The 17,865-nt window shown below is 47.7% G+C and overlaps 1 protein-coding gene across 1 annotated transcript in view; it reads left to right on the forward strand.

Moving 5' to 3' along the window:
- LOC109886095 (insulin-like growth factor 1 receptor) overlaps nt 1–15,524 on the forward strand; it is a 37,454-nt gene extending 21,930 nt beyond the window's left edge. Inside the window, exons 10-14 of the mRNA XM_031821763.1 lie at nt 1,078–1,185; nt 4,842–5,007; nt 5,142–5,271; nt 11,980–12,114; nt 14,507–15,524. Of these exons, the coding sequence (XP_031677623.1) occupies nt 1,078–1,185; nt 4,842–5,007; nt 5,142–5,271; nt 11,980–12,114; nt 14,507–15,128 (1,161 nt within the window). The 3' untranslated portion in view covers nt 15,129–15,524. The remainder of the gene's footprint in view (nt 1–1,077; nt 1,186–4,841; nt 5,008–5,141; nt 5,272–11,979; nt 12,115–14,506) is intronic.
- The last annotated feature ends 2,341 nt before the right edge of the window (nt 15,525–17,865 follow it).

Here is a 17,865-nt window from a genome sequence, read left to right on the forward strand (position 1 = left end):
GTTGACCTGATACTCCACACCCCCTGTCATGTCTAAATGTTGACCTGATACTCCACACCCCCTGTCCTGTCTAAATGTTGACCTGATTCTCCATGCCCCCTGTCTAAATGTTGACCTGATACTCCACACCCCCTGTCCTGTCTAAATGTTGACCTGATACTCCACACCCCCTGTCCTGTCTAAATGTTGACCTGATACTCCACACCCCCTGTCATGTCTAAATGTTGACCTGATACTCCACACCCCCTGTCCTGTCTAAATGTTGACCTTGATACTCCACACCCCCTGTCATGTCTAAATGTTGACCTGATACTCCACACCCCCTGTACTGTCTAAATGTTGACCTGATACTCCATGCCCCCTGTCTAAATGTTGACCTGATACTCCACGCCCCCTGTCCTGTCTAAATGTTGACCTCATACTCCACACCCCCCCCTGTCCTGTCTAAATGTTGACCTGATACTCCACACCCCCTGTCCTGTCTAAATGTTGACCTCATACTCCACACCCCCCCTGTCCTGTCTAAATGTTGACCTGATACTCCACACCCCCTGTCCTGTCTAAATGTTGACCTGATACTCCACACCCCCTGTACTGTCTAAATGTTGACCTGATACTCCACACCCCCTGTACCTTCTAAATGTGGACCTCATACTCCACACCCCCTGTCCTGTCTAAATGTTGACCTTGATACTCCACACCCCCTGTCCTGTCTAAATGTTGACCTGATACTCCACACCCCCTGTCATGTCTAAATGTTGACCTGATACTCCACACCCCCTGTCCTGTCTAAATGTTGACCTTGATACTCCACACCCCCTGTCATGTCTAAATGTTGACCTGATACTCCACACCCCCTGTCATGTCTAAATGTTGACCTTGATACTCCACACCCCCTGTCATGTCTAAATGTTGACCTGATACTCCACACCCCCTGTCATGTCTAAATGTTGACCTGATACTCCACACCCCCTGTCATGTCTTATGTTCCTGTGAACAAATAAGGAGCCCACTGATTGTCAGTTCAGGATGTGGGCTCTGACCACTGATGTCATTTGTGTGCTGTGATTCGTGCAGGTGCGTCTGCTGGGTGTGGTTTCCCAGGGCCAGCCCACCTTGGTCATCATGGAGCTGATGACTAAAGGAGATCTGAAGAGCCACCTGAGGTCACTACGGGCTAAAGATGTAAGTTACCTATCTGTCATCCTGACCCCTAACCTCTCATCCTGACCCCTACCACCTAGTCACCTGAGGTAACTTTGGGCTAAAGACTTAAGTTACTTACCCCTCATCCTGTTCCCTCATCCTGACCCCTAACCCCTCATCCTAACCGCTCTTGCTGCTGGTGAGTCTCTGATCCAACTCTACGCAGACGACACCATTCTGTATACTTCTGGCCCTTCTTTGGACACTGTGTTAACAACCCTCCAGACGAGCTTCAATGCCATACAACTCTCCTTCCGTGGCCTCCAATTGCTCTTAAATACAAGTAAAACTAAATGCATGCTCTTCAACCGATCGCTACCTGCACCTACCCGCCTGTCCAACATCACTACTCTGGACGGCTCTGACTTAGAATACGTGGACAACTACAAATACTTAGGTGTCTGGTTAGACTGTAAACTCTCCTTCCAGACCCATATCAAACATCTCCAATCCAAAGTTAAATCTAGAATTGGCTTCCTATTTCACAACAAAGCATCCTTCACTCATGCTGCCAAACATACCCTTGTAAAACTGACCATCCTACCAATCCTCGACTTTGGCGATGTCATTTACAAAATAGCTTCCAATACCCTACTCAACAAATTGGATGCAGTCTATCACAGTGCAATCCGTTTTGTCACCAAAGCCCCATATACTACCCACCATTGCGACCTGTACGCTCTCGTTGGCTGGCCCTCGCTTCATACTCGTCGCCAAACCCACTGGCTCCATGTCATCTACAAGACCCTGCTAGGTAAAGTCCCCCCTTATCTCAGCTCGCTGGTCACCATAGCATCTCCCACCTGTAGCACACGCTCCAGCAGGTATATCTCTCTAGTCACCCCCAAAACCAATTCTTTCTTTGGCCGCCTCTCCTTCCAGTTCTCTGCTGCCAATGACTGGAATGAACTACAAACTCTGACACCGCGTAGTATAGAGGTCCTGGGTGGCAGAGAGCCTGGTATAGAGGTCCTGGGTGGCAGGGAGCTTGGTATAGAGGTCCTGGGTGGCAGGGAGCCTGGCGTCGAGGTCCTGGGTGGCAGGGAGCCTGGCGTCGAGGTCCTGGGTGGCAGGGAGCCTGGCGTCGAGGTCCTGGGTGGCAGGGAGCCTGGCGTCGAGGTCCTGGGTGGCCGGGAGCCTGGCCCCAGGGATGTACTGGGCCATACGCACTACCCTCTAGCGTCTTGCGGTCGGACGCTGAGCAGTTGCAATACCAGGCAGTGATGCAACCGGTCTGGATGCTCTCGATGGTGCAGCTGTAGTTTTTGAGGATGTTGTCGTGCCCTCTTCATGACTGTCTTGGAGAGCAAGGAATTTGAACGTCTTGACTCGCTCCACTACCGCCCTGTTCATGTGAATGGGGGCATGTTCTGCCCTCCTTTTCCTGTAGTCCATGATCATCTCTTTAGCCTTTGTCTGGCTCACGTTGAGGGAGAGGTTGTTATCCTGGCACCACACTGCCAGGTCTCTGACCTCCTCCCTATAGGCTGTCTCATCGTTGTCTGTAATCAGGCCTACCACCGTTGTCGTCAGCAAACTTAATGATGGCGTTCGAGTCGTGGGGGACTAAACACGAGGTGCTAAGCACGCACCCCTGTGGGGCGCCCATGTTGAGGATCAGCGTGGCAGATGTTGTTTCCTACCCTTACCACCTGGGGGCAGCCCAGGATCCAGTTGCAGAGGGAGGTGTTTAGTCCCACGGTCCTTAGCTTAGTGTTGAGCTTTGTGGGAACTATGGTGTTGAATTCTCACATAAGTGTTCCTTTTGTCCACGTGAGAGAGTGCAGTGTGGAGTGAAATTGAGATTGTGTCATCTGTGGATCTGTTAGGGAGGTATGCAAATTGGAGTGGGATGATGGTGTTGACGTGAGCCATGACCAGCCTTTCAATACACTTCATGGCTGCCGATGTGAGTGCTACGGGGCGGTAGTCTTCTAGGCAGGCAGAATAATGTCAGTGAAGACACTTGCCAGTTGGTCCATGTATGCTCTGAGTACACATCCGAGTAATCTGTCTGGCCCCGCGGACTTGTGAATGTTGACCTGTTTAAAGGTTATGCATGTAATCCATGGCTTCTGGTTGGGATATGTACGTACGGTCACTGGGGACGACGTCGTCGATGCTCTTATTGATGAAGCCGGTGACTGCGTTGGTATACTCCTCAATGCCATTGGATGAATCCCAGAACATTCCAGTCTGTGGTAGCAAAACAGTCCTGTAGCTCAGCATCTGGGTCATCTGACCACTTCCGTATTGAGTGAGTCACTGGTACTTCCTGCTTTAGATTTAGCTTGTAAGCAGGAATTATGGTCAGATTTGCCAAATGGAGGGCGAGGGAGAGCTTTGTATGTGTCTCGGTGTGGGGTACAGATGGTCTAGAGTTTTTCCCTCTCTTTACACATTTAACATGCTGGTAGAAATGAGGTTTCTGGATGAGCATTTTCTTGTTTGCTTATGGCCTTATACAGCTGGTTGAGTGGCCTTATACAGCTGGTTGAGTGGCCTTATACAGCTGGTTGAGTGGCCTTATACAGCTGGTTGAGTGGCCTTATACAGCTGGTTGAGTGGCCTTATACAGCTGGTTGAGTGGCCTTATCCAGCTGGTTGAGTGGCCTTATCCAGCTGGTTGAGTGGCCTTATCCAGCTGGTTGAGTGGCCTTATCCAGCTGGTTGAGTGGCCTTATCCAGCTGGTTGAGTGGCCTTATCCAGCTGGTTGAGTGGCCTTATCCAGCTGGTTGAGTGGCCTTATCCAGCTGGTTGAGTGGCCTTATACAGCTGGTTGAGTGGCCTTATACAGCTGGTTGAGTGGCCTTATCCAGCTGGTTGAGTGGCCTTATCCAGCTGGTTGAGTGGCCTTATCCAGCTGGTTGAGTGGCCTTATCCAGCTGGTTGAGTGGCCTTATCCAGCTGGTTGAGTGGCCTTATCCAGCTGGTTGAGTGGCCTTATCCAGCTGGTTGAGTGGCCTTATCCAGCTGGTTGAGTGGCCTTATACAGCTGGTTGAGTGGCCTTATACAGCTGGTTGAGTGGCCTTATACAGCTGGTTGAGTGGCCTTATACAGCTGGTTGAGTGGCCTTATACAGCTGGTTGAGTGGCCTTATAGACGGTAGCATCAACATTATTCTCAAAATAAGTTACAAACAATGCGAAAAAACACACAATGTGTTAGGAGCCTGTAAACCGGCAGCCATCCCCTCCGACGCCATTGCGTGACAGGCCCTTACGTTACCTAGCCCTACTCTACACCCTAACCCTTCAATACCTCATCTGATCTCCCGACCTGAACCTTCCTACTCTGTCCTCTACCGTACCCACCTCAGCTCCCACATGGACTCTAACCTCCTCTCTCTCCTCTCCTCTCTCCTCCCCTACAGCCGTCCCAGTCCTACAGTCTCAGCCTCCCTCCCCTAAAGGAGATTATTCAGATGGACTCTAACCTCCTCTCTCCTCTCTCTCCTCCTGACAGCCGTCCCAGTCCTACAGTCTCAACCTCCCTCCTCTAAAGGAGAATATTCAGATGGACTCTAACCTCCTCTCTCTCCTCCCCTACAGCCGTCCCAGTCCTACAGTCTCAGCCTCCCTCCCCTAAAGGAGATTATTCAGATGGACTCTAACCTCCTCTCCTCCCCTACAGCCGTCCCAGTCCTACAGTCTCAACCTCCCTCCTCTGAAGAAGATTATTCAGATGGCTGGGGAGATAGCTGACGGGATGTCTTATCTCAACGCTAACAAGTTTGTCCACAGAGACCTGGCCGCCAGGAACTGTATGGTGGCAGACGACTACACCGTCAAGATAGGTGGTAAGAACAGACAGACTTCCTACTAAAGAATTACAATTCAATTAGACTTGTAATTTAGCCTCGTATATTGATGTGAACAGTGTTTTTCTACATGCATGTTAAGTCATTCCCCCGTCTTCCCTGTGTGTGAGTAGATTTTGGTATGACCAGAGACATCTATGAGACAGACTACTACCGTAAAGGAGGAAAGGGGTTGCTGCCGGTCCGATGGATGTCCCCCGAGTCCCTTAAAGATGGAGTGTTCACCACCACCTCTGATGTCTGGTAACTGCACCATTCAACCATTCACCTTCTCATTTCAATGAGGATGGAGCAATTTATTTCACTTCCAGGAGGGACTACATTTAAAAGGAATGGAGCCAACCTTGTAGAAGAGCCTGAACCCCTCTCTCCATTTGTCCCCTCTTGGGAAGCCATTTAGCCTGATGTTTTGAGAGGGAGTGGAACACAAGTCCCATTCCAGCTTCTGTCTGTCTGTTTAAAGCAGAGCTGGCCAGTAGGTCTCACTACCGTTTATATAAACAGTACACTACTACAGCACACTACAGTAAATATCTCCTCTACATTACTCCTCTCCTCCAGTAACTCCTCTCCTCCAGTAACTCCTCTGCCTTACTCCTCTCCTCCAGTAACTCCTCTACCTTACTCCTCTCCTCCAGTAACTCCTCTACATTACTCCTCTCCTCCAGTAAATCCTCTACATTACTCCTCTCCTCCAGTAACTCCTCTACATTACTCCTCTCCTCCAGTAACTCCTCTACATTACTCCTCTACATTACTCCTCTCCTCCAGTAACTCCTCTACCTTACTCCTCTCCTCCAGTAACTCCTCTACATTACTCCTCTCCTCCAGTAACTCCTCTACCTTACTCCTCTCCTCCAGTAACTCCTCTACATTACTCCTCTCCTCCAGTAACTCCTCTACCTTACTCCTCTCCTCCAGTAACTTCTCTACATTACTCCTCTACATTACTCCTCTCCTCCAGTAACTCCTCTATATTACTCCTCTCCTCCAGTAACTCCTCTACCTTACTCCTCTCCTCCAGTAACTTCTCTACATTACTCCTCTACATTACTCCTCTCCTCCAGTAACTCCTCTATATTACTCCTCTCCTCCAGTAACTCCTCTACCTTACTCCTCTCCTCCAGTAACTCCTCTATATTACTCCTCTACATTACTCCTCTCCTCCAGTAACTCCTCTATATTACTCCTCTCCTCCAGTAACTCCTCTACATTACTCCTCTCCTCCAGTAACGCCTCTACATTACTCCTCTCCTCCAGTAACTCCTCTACATTACTCCTCTCCTCCAGTAACTCCTCTACATTACTCCTCTCCTCCAGCAACTCCTCTACATTACTCCTCTCCTCCAGCATCTCCTCTACATTACTCCTCTCCTCCAGCAACTCCTCTACATTACTCCTCTCCTCCAGCAACTTCTCTACATTACTCCTCTCCTACAGTAACTTCTCTACATTACTCCTCTCCTCCAGCAACTCCTCTACATTACTCCTCTCCTCCAGCAACTCCTCTACATTACTCCTCTCCTCCAGCAACTCCTCTACATTACTCCTCTCCTCCAGCATCTCCTCTACATTACTCCTCTCCTCCAGCATCTCCTCTACATTACTCCTCTCCTCCAGCATCTCCTCTACATTACTCCTCTCCTCCAGCAACTCTTCTACATTACTCCTCTCCTCCAGTAACTCCTCTACATTACTCCTCTCCTCCAGCAACTCCTCTACATTACTCCTCTCCTCCAGCAACTCCTCTACATTACTCCTCTCCTCCAGCAACTCCTCTACATTACTCCTCTCCTCCAGCAACTCCTCTACATTACTCCTCTCCTCCAGCAACTTCTCTACATTACTCCTCTCCTCCAGTAACTTCTCTACATTACTCCTCTCCTCCAGCAACTCCTCTACATTACTCCTCTCCTCCAGCAACTCCTCTACATTACTCCTCTCCTCCAGCAACTCCTCTACATTACTCCACTCCTCCAGCATCTCCTCTACATTACTCCTCTCCTCTAGCATCTCCTCTACATTACTCCTCTCCTCCAGCATCTCCTCTACATTACTCCTCTCCTCCAGCAACTCCTCTACATTACTCCTCTCCTCCAGCAACTCCTCTACATTACTCCTCTCCTCCAGTAACTCCTCTACATTACTCCTCTCCTCCAGCATCTCCTCTACATTACTCCTCTCCTCCAGCATCTCCTCTACATTACTCCTCTCCTCCAGCATCTCCTCTACATTACTCCTCTCCTCCAGCATCTCCTCTACATTACTCCTCTCCTCCAGCAACTCCTCTACATTACTCCTCTCCTCCAGTAACTCCTCTACATTACTCCTCTCCTCCAGTAACTCCTCTACCTCTCCTCCAGTAACTCCTCTACATTACTCCTCTCCTCCAGTAACTCCTCTCCTCCAGCAACTCCTCTACATTACTCCTCTCCTCCAGAAACTCCTCTACATTACTCCTCTCCTCCAGAAACTCCTCTACATTACTCCTCTCCTCCAGCAACTCCTCTACATTACTCCTCTCCTCCAGCAACTCCTCTACATTACTCCTCTCCTCCAGTAACTCCTCTACATTACTCCTCTCCTCCAGTAACTCCTCTACATTACTCCTCTCCTCCAGCAACTCCTCTACATTACTCCTCTCCTCCAGCAACTCCTCTACATTACTCCTCTCCTCCAGCAACTCCTCTACATTACTCCACTCCTCCAGCATCTCCTCTACATTACTCCTCTCCTCCAGCATCTCCTCTACATTACTCCTCTCCTCCAGCATCTCCTCTACATTACTCCTCTCCTCCAGCAACTCCTCTACATTACTCCTCTCCTCCAGCAACTCCTCTACATACTCCTCTCCTCCAGTAACTCCTCTACATTACTCCTCTCCTCCAGCATCTCCTCTACATTACTCCTCTCCTCCAGCATCTCCTCTACATTACTCCTCTCCTCCAGCATCTCCTCTACATTACTCCTCTCCTCCAGCATCTCCTCTACATTACTCCTCTCCTCCAGCAACTCCTCTACATTACTCCTCTCCTCCAGTAACTCCTCTACATTACTCCTCTCCTCCAGTAACTCCTCTACCTCTCCTCCAGTAACTCCTCTACATTACTCCTCTCCTCCAGTAACTCCTCTCCTCCAGCAACTCCTCTACATTACTCCTCTCCTCCAGCAACTCCTCTACATTACTCCTCTCCTCCAGCAACTCCTCTACATTACTCCTCTCCTCCAGCATCTCCTCTACATTACTCCTCTCCTCCAGCAACTCCTCTACATTACTCCTCTCCTCCAGAAACTCCTCTACATTACTCCTCTCCTCCAGAAACTCCTCTACATTACTCCTCTCCTCCAGAAACTCCTCTACATTACTCCTCTCCTCCAGCAACTCCTCTACATTACTCCTCTCCTCCAGCATCTCCTCTACATTACTCCTCTCCTCCAGCAACTCCTCTACATTACTCCTCTCCTCCAGCAACTCCTCTACATTACTCCTCTCCTCCAGCAACTCCTCTACATTACTCCTCTCCTGATCACACACACTTCCTCTCTCACACACACACACAAACACACACATAGGGTCTTGGTGTGTAGGGGCCTGGTGTGTAGGGTCATGGTGTATAGTGTCATGGTGTGTAGGGTGTATAGGGTCATGATGTGTAGGGTCATTGTGTATAGGGTCATGGTGTGTAGGGTCATGGTGTGTAGGGTCATGGTGTGTAGGGTCATGGTGTGTAGGGTCATGGTGTGTAGGGTCATGGTGTGTAGGGTCATGGTGTGTAGGGTCATGGTGTGTAGGGTCATGGTGTGTAGGGTCATGGTGTGTAGTGACATGGTGTGTAGTGACATGGTGTGTAGTGACATGGTGTGTAGTGACATGGTGTGTAGTGACATGGTGTGTAGTGACATGGTGTGTAGTGACATGGTGTGTAGGGTCATGGTGTGTAGTGACATGGTGTGTAGTGACATGGTGTGTAGTGACATGGTGTGTAGTGACATGGTGTGTAGTGACATGGTGTGTAGTGACATGGTGTGTAGTGACATGGTGTGTAGTGACATGGTGTGTAGTGACATGGTGTGTAGGGTCATGGTGTGTAGTGACATGGTGTGTAGTGACATGGTGTGTAGTGACATGGTGTGTAGTGACATGGTGTGTAGTGACATGGTGTGTAGTGACATGGTGTGTAGTGACATGGTGTGTAGTGACATGGTGTGTAGTGACATGGTGTGTAGTGACATGGTGTGTAGTGACATGGTGTGTAGTGACATGGTGTGTAGTGACATGGTGTGTAGTGACATGGTGTGTAGTGACATGGTGTGTAGTGACATGGTGTGTAGTGACATGGTGTGTAGTGACATGGTGTGTAGTGACATGGTGTGTAGTGACATGGTGTGGTAGTGACATGGTGTGTAGTGACATGGTGTGTAGTGACATGGTGTGTAGTGACATGGTGTGTAGTGACATGGTGTGTAGTGACATGGTGTGTAGTGACATGGTGTGTAGTGACATGGTGTGTAGTGACATGGTGTGTAGTGACATGGTGTGTAGTGACATGGTGTGTAGTGACATGGTGTGTAGTGACATGGTGTGTAGTGACATGGTGTGTAGGGTCATGGTGTGTAGTGACATGGTGTGTAGTGACATGGTGTGTAGTGACATGGTGTGTAGGGTCATGGTGTGTAGTGACATGGTGTGTAGTGACATGGTGTGTAGGGTCATGGTGTGTAGTGACATGGTGTGTAGTGACATGGTGTGTAGTGACATGGTGTGTAGTGACATGGTGTGTAGTGACATGGTGTGTAGTGACATGGTGTGTAGGGTCATGGTGTATTTTTATTTTATTTTATTTCAGGGGGGGGAGGGGCTCAACCTTCGCCAGGGGGGGAGGGGCTCCACCTGCACCAGGGTTGGGGGGGCTCAACCTACACCAGGGGGGGGGGGGGGGGGGGGCTCAACCTGCACCAGGGGGGGGGCTCAACCTGCACCAGGGCGGGGGGGGGGCACAACCTGCACAACAACCCCCTGGCGAAGGTTGAGCACCTTTATTTAACCAGGTAGGCTAGTTGAGAACACCTTTATTTAACCAGGTAGGCTAGTTGAGAACACCTTTATTTAACCAGGTAGGCTAGTTGAGAACACCTTTATTTAACCAGGTAGGCTAGTTGAGAACACCTTTATTTAACCAGGTAGGCTAGTTGAGAACACCTTTATTTAACCAGGTAGGCTAGTTGAGAACACCTTTATTTAACCAGGTAGGCTAGTTGAGAACACCTTTATTTAACCAGGTAGGCTAGTTGAGAACACCTTTATTTAACCAGGTAGGCTAGTTGAGAACACCTTTATTTAACCAGGTAGGCTAGTTGAGAACACCTTTATTTAACCAGGTAGGCTAGTTGAGAACACCTTTATTTAACCAGGTAGGCTAGTTGAGAACACCTTTATTTAACCAGGTAGGCTAGTTGAGAACACCTTTATTTAACCAGGTAGGCTAGTTGAGAACACCTTTATTTAACCAGGTAGGCTAGTTGAGAACACCTTTATTTAACCAGGTAGGCTAGTTGAGAACACCTTTATTTAACCAGGTAGGCTAGTTGAGAACACCTTTATTTAACCAGGTAGGCTAGTTGAGAACACCTTTATTTAACCAGGTAGGCTAGTTGAGAACACCTTTATTTAACCAGGTAGGCTAGTTGAGAACACCTTTATTTAACCAGGTAGACTAGTTGAGAACACCTTTATTTAACCAGGTAAGCTAGTTGAGAACACCTTTATTTAACCAGGTAGGCTAGTTGAGAACACCTTTATTTAACCAGGTAGGCTAGTTGAGAACACCTTTATTTAACCAGGTAGGCTAGTTGAGAACACCTTTATTTAACCAGGTAGGCTAGTTGAGAACACCTTTATTTAACCAGGTAGGCTAGTTGAGAACACCTTTATTTAACCAGGTAGGCTAGTTGAGAACACCTTTATTTAACCAGGTAGGCTAGTTGAGAACACCTTTATTTAACCAGGTAGGCTAGTTGAGAACACCTTTATTTAACCAGGTAGGCAAGTTGAGAACAAGTTCTCATTTACAATTGCGACCTGGCCAAGATAAAGCAAAGCAGTTCGACAGATAAAACGACACAGAGTTACACATGGAGTAAAAACAAACATACAGTCAATAATGCAGTATAAACAAGTCTATATACAATGTGAGCAAATGAGGTGAGAAGGGAGGTAAAGGCAAAAAAGGCCATGATGGCAAAGTAAATACAATATAGCAAGTAAAATACTGGAATGGTAGTTTTGCAATGGAAGAATGTGCAAAGTAGAAATAAAAATAATGGGGTGCAAAGGAGCAAAATAAATTAATTAATTAAAATTAAATACAGTTGGGAAAGAGGTAGTTGTTTGGGCTAAATTATAGGTGGGCTATGTACAGGTGCAGTAATCTGTGAGCTGCTCTGACAGTTGGTGCTTAAAGCTAGTGAGGGAGATAAGTGTTTCCAGTTTCAGAGATTTTTGTAGTTCGTTCCAGTCATTGGCAGCAGAGAACTGGAAGGAGAGGCGGCCAAAGAAAGAATTGGTTTTGGGGGTGACTAGAGAGATATACCTGCTGGAGCGTGTGCTACAGGTGGGAGATGCTATGGTGACCAGCGAGCTGAGATAAGGGGGGACTTTACCTAGCAGGGTCTTGTAGATGACATGGAGCCTAGCCATGGAGTATAGGGTCATGGTGTGTAGCGTGTATAGGGTCAGGGAGTATGGTGTGTAGGGTGTATAGTGTCATGGTGTGTAGGGTCAGGGTGTGTAGGTTGTAGGGTGTATTATCCTGTCTCCTCTCTCTCTGCAGGTCTTTTGGGGTGGTGTTATGGGAGATAGCCACACTAGCAGAGCAGCCCTACCAGGTCATGGTGTGTAGGGTCATGGTGTGTAGGTTGTAGGGTGTATAATCCTGTCTCCTCTCTCTGCAGGTCTTTTGGGGTGGTGTTATGGGAGATAGCCACACTAGCAGAGCAGCCCTACCAGGGGATGTCCAATGAGCAGGTGCTGCGCTTCGTTATGGACGGAGGACTGCTAGACAAACCAGACAACTGCCCAGACATGCTGTGAGTTACACACACACACCTGGGTGTCCGTTAGCCCGGTATATCTGGATTTTTGCCCCCAAAAATGGAAAAGCCGATAAATAAAATTGGTGCCAATTGTCCGGGGGAAGAAAAATCCTGTTGTGAAATAATGCTTTAGTCTATTGATGGAAATACCATGGGAATATATTTGACCGGTCAGGCTTATCGGTATGTAGGTTACTTTGCATCATTTTGTGGAATTAGATTGGTGCGTGTGTACAGTATATTCCCTGGACCACCTCCTCCTCCTCTCCCTGGACCACCACCTCCTCCTCTCCCTGGACTACCTCCTCCTCCTGTTAGGTTTCAGCAGCTTGGGGCTCTGCCAGTCCGGTAGCCTGTTAGGTTTCAGCAGCTTGGGGCTCTGCCAGTCCGGTAGCCTGTTAGGTTTCAGCAGCTTGGGGCTCTGCCAGTCTGGTAGCCTGTTCAGCCTGTTAGGTTTCAGCAGCTTGGGGCTCTGCCAGTCCGGTAGCCTGTTAGGTTTCAGCAGCTTGGGGCTCTGCGAGTCCGGTAGCCTGTTAGGTTTCAGCAGCTTGGGGCTCTGCCAGTCCGGTAGCCTGTTAGGTTTCAGCAGCTTGGGGCTCTGCCAGTCTGGTAGCCTGTTCAGCCTGTTAGGTTTCAGCAGCTTGGGGCTCTGCCAGTCTGGTAGCCTGTTCAGCCTGTTAGGTTTCAGCAGCTTGGGGCTCTGCCAGTCCGGTAGCCTGTTAGGTTTCAGCAGCTTGGGGCTCTGCCAGTCCGGTAGCCTGTTAGGTTTCAGCAGCTTGGGGCTCTGCCAGTCCGGTAGCCTGTTAGGTTTCAGCAGATTGGGGCTCTGCCAGTCCGGTAGCCTGTTAGGTTTCAGCAGATTGGGGCTCTGCTCTATTGACTGGAGGCTGTAATGTCTAGTATACTGCCATCTATTGACTGGAGGATGTAATGTCTAGTATACTGCCATCTATTGACTGGAGGATGTAATGTCTAGTATACTGCCATCTATTGACTGGAGGATGTAATGTCTAGTATACTGCCATCTATTGACTGGAGGATGTAATGTCTAGTATACTGCCATCTATTGACTGGAGGATGTAATGTCTAGTATACTGCCATCTATTGACTGGAGGATGTAATGTCTAGTATACTGCCATCTATTGACTGGAGGATGTAATGTCTAGTATACTGCCATCTATTGACTGGAGGATGTAATGTCTAGTATACTGCCATCTATTGACCGGAGGATGTAATGTCTAGTATACTGCCATCTATTGACCGGAGGATGTAATGTCTAGTATACTGCCATCTATTGACTGGAGGATGTAATGTCTAGTATACTGCCATCTATTGACCGGAGGATGTAATGTCTAGTATACTGCCATCTATTGACCGGAGGATGTAATGTCTAGTATACTGCCATCTATTGACTGGAGGATGTAATGTCTAGTATACTGCCATCTATTGACTGGAGGCTGTAATGTCTAGTATACTGCCATCTATTGACTGGAGGATGTAATGTCTAGTATACTGCCTTCTATTGACTGGAGGATGTAATGTCTAGTATACTGCCATCTATTGACTGGAGGATATAATGTCTAGTATACTGCCATCTATTGACTGGACGATATAATGTCTAGTATACTGCCATCTATTGACTGGAGGATGTAATGTCTAGTATACTGCCATCTATTGACTGGAGGATGTAATGTCTAGTATACTGCCATCTATTGACCGGAGGATGTAATGTCTAGTATACTGCCATCTATTGACTGGAGGCTGTAATGTCTAGTATACTGCCATCTATTGACTGGAGGATGTAATGTCTAGTATACTGCCATCTATTGACTGGAGGATGTAATGTCTAGTATACTGCCATCTATTGACTGGAGGATGTAATGTCTAGTATACTGCCATCTATTGACTGGAGGATGTAATGTCTAGTATACTGCCATCTATTGACTGGAGGATGTAATGTCTAGTATACTGCCATCTATTGACTGGAGGATGTAATGTCTAGTATACTGCCATCTATTGACTGGAGGATGTAATGTCTAGTATACTGCCATCTATTGACTGGAGGATGTAATGTCTAGTATACTGCCATCTATTGACTGGAGGATGTAATGTCTAGTATACTGCCATCTATTGACCGGAGGGTGAAATATAACATCATTTTAATGCTTCACAAACAACCCTATCTGGATAACAAGTGTTACTGTACACACACACACACGCGCACACACACACACACACACACACACACACACACACACACACACACACACACACACTGGTGTGGACATGTATAGATATGGAACGTGAACTGTTTTGGTGCTTGAATTGAAAGAACTACTGCCTGCACCCATTAGATAACATCTAACTTCTCTCTCTCTCCTACCAGGTTTGAGTTAATGCGTATGTGTTGGCAGTACAACCCTAAGATGCGTCCGTCGTTTCTGGAGATCATTAACAGCATCAAGGAGGAGCTGGACCCACCGTTCAGAGAGATGAGTTTCTTTTACAGCGAAGAGAACAAGCTTCCAGACACAGAGGAGTTAGACATGGAGGTAGAGAACATGAAGAATGTTCCTTTAGGCCCAGCTGCCTCTTCACGGCCCCCCATCCCCTGCCCCCCCACCAGCTCCGGGTCCGCCCTGCCCAACCAGCCCCCTCCTCCCCCCTCCCAACAGACATCAGCCTCCACGGCCCCCGACGATCCATTAACGCTGGGCTCCACCCCCCCTTCAGCCCAGTCCTCTGGGCAGGTTCAGCCCCAGGCTCCCTCGTCCCCCTGCTCCCCAGCCCTCGGGGCCACCAGCCAGGCCTGCTGCTCCCGAGTGGCCCCTGGCCCCTCCTCAGCCCAGAGCTCAGGGGCTTCAGGACAGGTGGAGTCCAACGGCCCGGAGGCGGTCGCCCAGGTCCTGCTGCGACCAGCCTTCAATGGCTCACCGCCCTACGCACACATGAACGGAGTGAGGAAGAAGGAACGTGCCATGCCCCTCCCACAGTCCTCGGCCTGCTGATCCTAGTGGACCTCTCTCCATCCCTCATCCCTCTTTTCTAAAGAGCTTGGTGGACTCCTCTGTGGTGGGACTCCTCTGTGGTGGGACTCCTCTGTGGTGGGACTCCTACTTTTTCATTCTGTTATTGTATTGACATTTCTATCAACTGCCTGATATAAAGCACCTCCTGCTGAGGCCTGCTGGGAGGACCCTGAACCACAACCTGAACAACTGTGTTTTTTACATATATTCCTTTAGGCCCAGCTACCTTTATATATAAAACGCAAGTCTGTTGTTCAGGAAGGTTTCTGGTTACCGCTACCAGTCAAAAGTTTGGACACACCTACTCATTCAAGGGTTTTTCTTAATGTTTACTATTTTCTACATTGTAGAATAATAGTGAAGACATCAAAACCAAAAAAAAGCCAAAAAAGTGTTAAGCAAATCAAAATATATTTGAGATTCTTCAAAGCCACCCTTTGCCTTGATGACAGCTTTGCACTCTTGGCATTCTCTCAACCAGCTTCATGAGGAATGCTTTTCCAACAGTCTTGAAGGAGTTCCCACATATGCTGAGCACTTGTTGGCTGCTTTTCCTTCACTCTGTGTTCCAACTCATCCCAAACCATCTCAATTGGGTTGAGGTCGGGTGATTGTGGAGGCCAGGTCATCTGATGCAGCACTCCATCACTCTCCTTCTTGGTCAAATAGCCCTTACACAGCCTGGAGGTGTGTTGGGTCATTGTCCTGTTGAACAACAAATTATAATCCCACTAAGCACAAACCAGATGGGATGGTGTATCGCTGCAGAATACATCACACCACCTCCTCCATGCTTCACGGTGGGAACCACACATGCGGAGATCATCCGTTCATCTACTCTGCATCGCACAAAGACACGGCTGTTGGAACCAAAAATCTCAAATTTGGACTCATCAGACCAAAGGACAGATTTCCACCGGTCTAATGTCCATTGGTCGTGTTTCTTGGCCCAAGCAAGTCTCTTCTTCCTATTGGTGTCCTTTAGTAGTGGTTTCAGCAATTCGACCATGAAGTCCTGATTCACAGTCTCCTCTAAACAGTTGATGTTGAGATGTGTCTGTTAGTGAGGCTGGTAACTCTAGTGAACTTATCCTCTGCAGCTGAGGTAACTCTGGGTCTTCCTTTCCTGTGGCAGTCCTCATGATAACCAAATTCATCATAGCGCTTGATGGTTTTTGTGACTGCACTTGAAGAAACTTTCAAAGTTCTTGAAATGTTCCATATTGACTGTCATGCCTTAAATTAATGATGGACTGTCGTTTCTCTTTGCTTATTTGAGCTGTTCTTGCCATAATATGGACTTGGTCTTTTACCAAATAGGGCTATCTTCTGTATACCAACCCTACCTTGTCACAACACAACTGATTGGCTCAAACACACAACTGATTGGCTCAAACACACAACTGATTGGCTCAAACGCATTAAGAAGGAAAGAAATTCCACAAAAATAACTTTTAACAAGGCACACCTGTTAATTGAAATGCATTCCAGGTGATTACCTCATAAAGCTGGTTGAGAGAATGCAAAGCTGTCATCAAGGCAAAAGGGTGGCTATTTGAAGAATCTCAAAATGAAAATATATTTTGAACTCTTTCTCTTTTTTGGGTTACAACATGATTCCATAGTTTAGATTTCGTCACTATTATTCTACAATGTAGAAAATAGTAAAAATAAAGAAAAACCCTGGAATGAGTAGGTGTTCTAAACTTTATACAGGTACTGAGATGGTACACTATATATATATACAGTGTGTTTTCTATTAGTTTTTCTAAATATCCCCAAATGGAGACAGCCTTTCAGAGTGATGGTTGGTTGGTTGGCTCACTGTGTAATATTGGGGGGCATTATTATTATTGTGAGGTAAATGTTAAATCTTCTGTCTGGAAGCCACGTCAACGGTCAAGCGCTGTCTGTCTCTGTGTCTGTATATCAGTGGATGGACAGACATGATCCTCTCTGTTGAACTGGGATAAGATGGTCACCACTGATGATGATTAGTTGTCTGGTGTGAACTACGTCTTCTCCCTTTGTCTTGTCTGTGATTGACAGGAATCATTCTGACACTAGTGTGAACTACGTCTTCTCCCTTTGTCTTGTCTGTGATTGACAGGAATCATTCTGACATTTGCGTAAACTACTTGTCGTCTCCTAGGCCTACAAGACATGACTAAATTATTTAGTATCTTAAAGGATTGTGATCAATGGGAGGTTGTTTTATCCAGTCCTTCAGTTCCCTTCTTAGTTCCTCTGCCCGGATGTATGGCTCCATATGCTTAGCTCCTCTGACCGGATGTATGGCTCCATATGCTTAGTTCATCTGACCGGATGTATGGCTCCATATGCTTAGTTCATCTGACCGGATGTATGGCTCCATATGCTTAGTTCCTCTGACCGGATGTATGGCTCCATATGCTTAGTTCTTCTGACCGGATGTATGGCTCCATATGCTTAGCTCCTCTGACCGGATGTATGGCTCCATATGCTTAGTTCCTCTGGCCGGATGTATGGCTCCATATGCTTAGTTCATCTGGCCGGATGTATGGCTCCATATGCTTAGTTCCTCTGACCGGATGTATGGCTCCATATGCTTAGTTCCTCTGACCGGATGTATGGCTCCATATGCTTAGCTCCTCTGACCGGATGTATGGCTACATATGCTTAGTTCCTCTGATCGGATGTATGGCTCCAAATGCTTAGTTCCTCTGACCGGATGTAT

The sequence above is a fragment of the Oncorhynchus kisutch genome, unplaced genomic scaffold (genome assembly GCF_002021735.2).
Source record: "Oncorhynchus kisutch isolate 150728-3 unplaced genomic scaffold, Okis_V2 scaffold4014, whole genome shotgun sequence".
Classification (NCBI taxonomy): domain Eukaryota; kingdom Metazoa; phylum Chordata; class Actinopteri; order Salmoniformes; family Salmonidae; genus Oncorhynchus; species Oncorhynchus kisutch.